General features: G+C 40.3%; 2 protein-coding genes across 2 annotated transcripts in view; one reads left to right on the top strand and one right to left on the bottom strand.

The window, feature by feature from the left end:
• Positions 1-265: 265 nt before the first annotated feature.
• JRKL (JRK like) lies at positions 266-4,229 on the bottom strand. Its single transcript, XM_010973329.3, has one exon. The coding sequence runs from the start codon at positions 3,604-3,606 to the stop codon at positions 2,032-2,034; it is 1,575 nt and encodes a 524-aa protein (XP_010971631.2). The 5' UTR covers positions 3,607-4,229; the 3' UTR covers positions 266-2,031.
• A 77-nt stretch (positions 4,230-4,306) lies between these two features.
• The window catches only part of CCDC82 (coiled-coil domain containing 82), a 31,113-nt gene continuing 27,040 nt past the window's right edge, over positions 4,307-8,379 (top strand). The window contains exons 1-2 of the mRNA XM_074372919.1: positions 4,307-4,403; positions 4,710-4,886. The gene's annotated coding sequence lies outside the window, so the exon portion shown is untranslated. The remainder of the gene's footprint in view (positions 4,404-4,709; positions 4,887-8,379) is intronic.

Below are 8,379 nucleotides of genomic sequence, written 5' to 3'. Positions count from 1 at the left end.
TTCAGCAATTAAGAGTATGAGCAGAGCATCATTACTTCCACCTAATTCATAATTTGAGGGTCATATGATTTAAATACACTGCTTAGAACACAACATGGTATTCAATTAACTGGCAGCTTTTATAATTATGTTTACGGATAGAAGGATCCAAAATAGAACTTTTAGCCTACTATTGTTGGCAGCTTTTGGAAAACAGCAGTCAGCCATAAACCAAAGAAGAGCAGTCTCCCATAGGATAGAGAAAGTCACAATATTCACACTCAAGGCCACAAAACAGTGAACCTTTTACTAGATATTAAAGTTTAAAACCACACAACTTAACAGTAATGTTAATTTTACCACTAGGTGGCAATGATACAGCTGAATTTCATTAACAAGGTTAATTTTAAAAACAGTGAGCAAATTCAGAGAAATTCCAAGAAGCTGTTTAGTACATATTTTCATTTTAGATAAATCATTTTACATATAATTTAATTTATGAATACATAATAATCTGATTCAATATGGATGTTAACTTCTGATGCTTTTTTTCCCTATGCACTGAGGCAATTCATGCAACAATTTTTAAACAGTTCTTGTCACAAATAAATCTTTTTTAAAAATCTAGACACATCATTAAGATAACAGAAAATTATGGAAAGCTACAAATCTTTCTGAAGTTTTAGAATTCTAAGAAAGTCACTGTAAAATGCAAAGTATTTCAATGAAAAAGTTAAACCTTTAAAAAAAAAATGACTCATAAGAGAATTTTTTTTTAAATTTAGGGCCAAAACGTGAAATAACATACAGACACTTTGCTTTTAAATTATGAATGAAATTAACATTCATGTAGGTAAATCTTTTCAATGTCTTGAGTAAACATAATTACTAAGTTTATCAAAATTCTGACAAACCAATTCTAGAAGAAAACCTTTTCACAAGTGTCAAAATAATAAATGATGAGATTCCTTTGACTCTGGTACTCTCCATAATTATTTCTGCTTTCTTCATAAAACAGGTCATAATTTATGGCTTATTAAAAATAAAAACTTTATTATTTTAATTTCTTCTTCTTTTCACATCAAATAAAAGCATGACAAACTTTTTCAAATTATAGATATTTTCAAGTACATATTAAAAAAACTTACAAATACCCAAGATGTTCCCCCACATACAGGGTGGGAGCTGACATCACCACATGTAAAGTTACAAAATCTGTACTATAATTAGATGAATAAATAATAAGCCTATACTGTTACCCAATTAATAACATAATAAAAAGACCCAACTAAAACAAGGCTACTTATTCCCTTTGTATAAATAACCTAAAGTTCCCCGGATTTTCAACTCCCAGTTTTCTACAAATGAATAGATCATGATCTTATACATCAGTTTTCCAATATTTTTCTCACTAATTCAGCAATCACTCCCTATATTATAGTTCATTTCTAGAAAAATCCCCTCCTCTTGCCACACAAACAAATGTAAGAAAAGTATGATTTCTAAGTTATTTTCATAATTCATTCATCATTCTTTCCTCTTCATTCAGAACTTCATTTTGAATCATTACAGATTACCCTGAAATCTAACAATGTAGATACTTCTCATTCCATCAGTGTATATAAAGATGCAAAACAGATAATTTAATTTGGTTAGCACAAGAACAAGAAAAGATTACTGTGGCAGCCCTCACAGAGCAAACAAAAGATTTCAGGGAAGTGCTCAAACTGTTCACCTACCTGTAACTTCTGCTAGAAAATTTAGGGAATGCCACTGTAATGGAAGGGGTAATTGCAGATCTATAAAAGTGAATGCATATGTGTGTGTAATTTATACCTGTACAGAATCAGCTTCCAATTATCCACACAAATAAAGGGACAAGAGAGAGATGCTGCAAAACACATAATCCTCAAACCAATTCAGATACATTTTTGTATCTGTATTTCACAGGACTGTGTCTGAGAATTCAGAACACAGAGAGAACGAAGCCATGTTGCAAAGAGGTTAAGAGTTACAAACAATTACCAAAACAATGGTAATGTTGATATGCCATCATTGACTTGAGTTTGTCATCTTCTGTTTATTTCTTATGGTGGCTCGAAGTTTACGTATCACCAGTCTATCAGGCAGAATCATATCCCCTTGTTGTTCTAGATAATCCAATAAATTTTCAGTCCATTGGAGAGCAGCTGCATGATTAACATGTCTCTCCGGGATCAGTTCTATCTCCTCCTCCTCATTTTCACTGGATTCGTCTGTCTGGCCTTGTGCTCTTCGGATGATTTCACTGTCACTTAATACTTCATAGCCTGGTTCAGTACTGTCAACTTCAAGCCACTTTTCAATGTTCTCAGTAGTCACATTTTCCAATCCTTTGGTGTGTTGTAAAATGGTAGCCACAGCAGCCACTGAGATATCTTCTTCATCAAAGTCCAGGCCTTCTTTCTCCTCAATGGTAGGGAGAATCTTCTTCCATGCTCTGCTAATGGTAACTGGCTTTACTAAATTCCATGCCATTGCTACTTCATAAAGTGCATCCAGCAGAGTTAGCTTCTTCCAGAATGATTTCAGGTCGTTACCTTCTTCCAAGTTGTTCTGGAGAAGACCTGCCCGGTAGTTTCTCTTCATTGTGGCTACAACTCCCTGATCCGAGGGCTGAATCAAAGAAGCCACGTTAGGTGGTAAATATTTAGCAAATATTTGGCCATCATCTGACCTCAGGACGTTCTCATTTGGATGTGTTGGTGAATTATCCAACAGGAGCACAGCCTTTTCCTGCAAGCCTTTGGATCTTAAGTGCTCTCGAACTTGTGGCACAAAGATCTTATCAAACCACTGTCGGAAAATGGAAAGATCCATCCATGCACCTTTTTGGCTGAAATAAGAGACTGGCAGGTTTGAGGTATCAGTTGACTTGAAGGAGCGAGGTTTCCTTGCTTTCCCCACAACACAAAGTTTAAGTTTGTGTAAACCTGTTGCATTGGCACAACACATCACAGTGACTCTTTCTTCAATTGACTTGTGCCCAGAGACTGTGCATTTACCTTTGATTACTGAAGTCCTGGAAGGTAGGCATTTCCAAAACAGTCCAGTTTCATCAGCATTGTAGATTTGTTCAGGCTGCAAATTCTCTCGTTCAATAAAGTCTCGAAAGTTGTTACAAAAATCCTCCACGGCAGTCTCATCCCCATGAATCCTTTCATTTCTAATGTTAATCTCTCTAATGCTGTGCCGCTGCTTAAAACGAGTCAACCAACCGGCAGAGGGGTTAAAATCACCATCCATTCCCAAAGCATAAAAGAAGAACTCTGCCCTTTTAGCACAAATCGGTCCAGACACAGGATTCCCTTTTGCTCTTTGCTGGTTGAACCATTCCAGCATGGCTCTGTCCAATTCCTCATACATGGATGGTTTCATAGATTTCCTCTTGGCCAGAAGACTTGTGGAATCAGAACTGCTTGCATAAGTTATAATCTTTTCCTTATTTTTTCTTATATCTCGAACTGTTGTCTCCCCAATTCCATAAATCACTGCCAGTTGTTTGGAAGAACCTCCATCTTCAAGTTTCTTTATTATATCAAGCTTATCTTTAATAGTCAGCACCACCCGCTTCCGTTTCCCTGACATGGTGTGGCTCGGGGACTCAGGGAGTCCAGCCCACACTCACACTGAAGCAGTCCAGAAGATCCTGCTTTCTCTCTCACAGACTCACTGTAACCCAGTCTTACACACCCCGTCTTTCAACCTTACCAGGAACCTGGTGGCCCCGACCCCGTCCCCGGCTGGGCTTGGCTGGCAAAGAGACGGCAGAGGTCGGTGCGGGGGGAGGAAGTTGGACAGAAAAGGCCTTTAACTTCAGATGGGCAGTAGAGGAGGCCCCAAGTCACCGCGGATAATCCGGATTACAAACATTTGTCTCACTCCCCCGGTGGCCGCGAGAAAGACTATAACCCCATCGCGACCACAAGCCTCCTTTACGCCCAGACCCCAGGTCAACGGCCGTCACTAACCCCTGCCACACCCCGAAGTTACGGCAGAGAGCGGAAGAGCCAGGGAGCCGGGGACTGGCCCCTTCCCCAGGGGGACGGGTGCGTGTGACTCCTTCCCCAGCCGCCAGCCGCACTTCCCCGCGTTGCGCTCAGCCTGCACAGTCCTCCCGGACCCTCACAGCCCACCGAGCGCCTCTCCCACCTCGCTTGGAGCCGGGACCCCGCACCGCTCCCTGCCTAACGCGCGGCGACCGCTCCTCCCCCAGCGCACGCTCCCGGAAGACGCCCCCTCCCGCGGCCGACCAGGCCCCGCCCCTGCCCCTCCCAGAGGCGGGACTTCCCTTGGTCCCCGGAAGAAGGCGGAGCGTCGCGAGTCTGGACCCGGTACCTGGGGCGGAGGCAGAGGCGGAGGCGGAGGCGGAGGAGGTTTGAAAGGTGAGGGCGCGGGGGCGGCGCGGGGCCCGGTCGGGGCGGGGACTCGCTCTCTCTCGGGCTGCTAATGGCTTATTAGAGGCGCGGGGGAAGCCGCGCCTCCCCGCGGCCGGGGAGGAAAAATTCCCTCGGGCGCTCCCGGGGTGGGCGGGACGGCTCCCCTCGGCGCTCCGCTCCACTCGCGCGCGGCCCGGGCGAAGCTGCAGTGGGGCGGTGGGGGGAGGTGCCAGTTCCTGCCGCGAAGGGGAAGTGGGCAGGGCTGGCGCGCGGAGCGCGGGTGATGATTTCGCGGGTTTCTGGCCCTTCCAGATCCTGGTTTGTTTTCTGGGGTCCGAGGCTGCTCTAAGGTCCGGGTGTTTGTGTCGTCCTGCGCGCGTCATCGGGGAGCTCCGTTGAAGGGCCCCGTTTCCTAGCTACGGTGCCCCTCCCTTCTGGGGACAGAGTAGCGGACCGGCGGACAGTGTCTGCGTCCCGCCAAGGAGCCAGGTTTGTAATCATGAAAATGACTCTGGGGTTAACTCCCGAGAGGATCTGTTCCTTCCTCGGCCATCCATCCCTGCTGAATTTAGCGAACCACCTTCAGTGTTACAGATTTTAATGAATGCTGTAGTTGTCCAGGATGCCAAGCTGTCAGGAGCCACTCCATGCGAATTGTGGAGTACTAAACCTTGATTCTAAGTGGGGGACGTTGGCTTTCCTGTCTTTATATTATTGTTTCTTCATATTTTCCTATTCCCTATTTCTGTCGTGTTGTGCTGCCCTGTTTACCAGCCAATGGAAGAACTATGATAAATTGATTCACAGCATTGTGATAAGAGCATAAAAAGAATCATATTCTGTAGCCCTTAAATCATGTGTTATGCTGCCTTGTTTTGGTGTCCCTAGTAATTTCATCAGATTGTGAGCTCCTTGGGAGCAGAGACTGTGTTGCTGATTTCTTCTAGTAACGCCACAGCTCTGAGCATGTGCTGGCGTAGTATACATTCAATGACTATTTCTTTGGTTAATTAAGATTTCCTCTCCAAACTGACATGTAAAAGGAAACATCAAGAGGAGTAATGTTTTACAAATAGGATGCATCCCTTCTGGTGGAATTTCAAGTAATGGCTGGGTTTCCACTGCCCTTCAAATTTTTAAGTGTAAAGTACCACCTACATTGTTTGTGGGGTAAGCCCACGATTCCTAGAATGAATCCTTTCTTGAGGATGAATTAACCTCAAAGTCTAGAATAAAGGCTGTTTCTTCTGATGGAAAATTCAGGCGTCACCAGAGTACCCTTTTTAGTTGTAGAGTTAGTGTGTTAGAGAAAGAGCGCAAGCCCAATGGATTGTCGCCTTTATATTCTTTCCCAGACAAGGTAGCTGTGTATGTGCGTCGTACATGATTTTCACCATAAAGCACAAAAATGTGATGGTATTGATCATCTTCATTCACCTATTTAACGCTTTCTGTTTGGAATCTGTGTTTTTCTCTTTACCTAAAGGTAAGGTATCATTAGAGAAGCTTAATTAAACTCTCATTTAAAAAAATTGAGTGTATGATAAGCTTAAATAGGAATTTCGCTCATTTGCATGGATTCTTTTCTGAGTGAATTCCAGCGCTAGAGAGCTGTCTTATCCATCACCCTAGCTTTACCTTCTCATTTGTCTCCTCTGGTTCAGTTCATGCTCCTTTGCCATCTGTTATCCTTCCCTCCCCAGGTCACATAGTAAAAGTATCCACAATTTAAAAAGAGGAGCCACCCATATTCAAATTATCTTATTTTTTCAATGACAGAGTTTTGACATTATTGATATAAACAGCAATTTTGAAATATGAGAGAGACCCTGGAAATCTGGCAGTTGGTCAAATGAAACCTGATTTGTTTAAATTAAATTTGCCTCCTCAAATGTTCAGTACTGCAGTTTCCAAAATAAATTTTTTCTCATCAGAGACTGCCTTTTCTTTGAAATGTTTACTTTTCAACTCAATGGAGAAATCCTTAAATTTTGTAATCACTGTCATCAGTAAGGTGGTAGAGGGAAGTCTGCAAATTTTCATCTCCTGTACACATTCTCTTCTTGCCAATGGATAAATTATTTCCAGAAGTTTCTGGCCTAACTCATGTGCACTAAAATTCAGTTACAAAATTTAAAAAGTATATTTGTAAACTCTTAAACTATTTTAATGATTATTTTCTGAAACTAAAATTTAGCATGAATGAGAGATAAAATAATGACTTTTTTAAAGACGTTAATTTTTCCTACCCTGTACAAATATAATGAAGGCAGCGGTGATTGTGTAGCACTGGACCAGGAATCAGGACACCTGGTTTCTAATCCCTGCTCTGTCACTAATGAGCTGTGTGATCTTCAGTAAGTCATTTAAACTCTGTGTCCTTGGCTTTGATTTTTATAAATGAAGAGAGAGAATATCTTCCTTCTAGGATCATTGTCAGGATTTTAAAATACATTTGAAAATTTGAAATTTAAAAAGGCACTGAAAGTTTGAAAATACACTGAAAGTTACTATACATATGTAGATTTTTAATAGTCTAACTCTGTGCAGTCACAGGTATTTGCATAGTGTGACATTCTTAATCATTTCTACCATTGTGGTAGGAATTGCCTATTGATATGATAAATAACTGTCTTTTGCACATGGTGCAGTTTTGTAAGATGATCATTCAGTATGTATCAAACTAATAAAATCATCTTTCACTTTAATGTCCCTGCTGTCCATACTTTAGTGTATCTACTGAAGCCATATTTGTCATTTGTTTTCATAAACATTTTTTTCATTATTTCCCCCAATTCAGACATTTATTTAAAAACCTTACCTTACAGTATGAAGCATGGGCACAGTTAACTTATGCAAATTTATAACTACGTGTGCTTTAAAAATACTTCTTTGTGATACATGGCTTCAAAATATAGTGATCCTAGTTTATCTGGTGCTTAATAAAAAGAAAAAAAAACAGCAATAATCTGTTTAAAACCTGGAAGAGAAACTGAGTGGACATATTTTGAAGCAATATGGTGTATAAAAAACCATTCTTTGAAAAGTAACATAGAGATCTTAAAAAAGTAATTTTGACTATACAGTTTTATTCTTAGCTGATTTTAATATAAACAAACCTTCTGTAAGATAGAACCTAAGTGAAACTACAAATAGCAGAATATCTGGTCTATGGACTAGGATTTGTTAGATTCCTGTTAACAATATTGAATATATCTTGTAGCAGTTACTGTCATAGGTCGCCTACATTATAGTTTCTGGTGTATAATCTTAACAACTGTTGTTGTTCTGATTTTATATGAGTTAATATTATAGTAGCATTCACATTACCGTATAAACATAACAGAAGCATACAATCAAATGGGTAGTATCTCCCCATCACCAAAAAAAAGTAATCATGTTGGGAAGCCGTAAACTTACTTCAGTAATACTGCCATGGGTCAAAAAAATTTTGGCATTCTGTTTTTGGAATTATGATCAGAGTTTGCAGCACATTTGAAAAATATCTTTAATGGAAGTTAATCTTCATCTTTTGAAACTGTATTTCATTTCTGGAAGCAGCTAACAGTCCCTTATAACTAAGACAAGTGAATAAAATGGATATTTAAACCTCTCTTTGGGATAATGAAATGTGATTATTTTCATATTTTTGATACTGTGGTTTATAAAAAATGTTCATATTATTCTGTGCCATTGTGGAAATCCTGGAACAATCACCCTCATAAGATGATTTCTTTGAAGGAGAGAGAGAGCACTCAGTTGAATACATACGTTCTTAGGTGCCCATTATGAGGTCAGTCTCAAGACATTGTGATCATATTTCTGTTCTCCTTAGTCACCACAGAAGTACATGTGTGTTAGTGTTTTTCTAGTTATCTTATCTCTGTTCACTGTACTGTGTACTTGTGATAATTTTGATGGAGTTCACCCTTTTCTGAATCAGGAACTTAGAGCATTTGTTTTCCTTCCTAGTACCATACTC

This window comes from Camelus bactrianus, chromosome 10 (assembly GCF_048773025.1).
Source record: "Camelus bactrianus isolate YW-2024 breed Bactrian camel chromosome 10, ASM4877302v1, whole genome shotgun sequence".
NCBI classification, from domain to species: domain Eukaryota; kingdom Metazoa; phylum Chordata; class Mammalia; order Artiodactyla; family Camelidae; genus Camelus; species Camelus bactrianus.
Note: the sequence above shows the minus strand (reverse complement) of the source record. Positions and strands in the feature narration are given on the sequence as shown.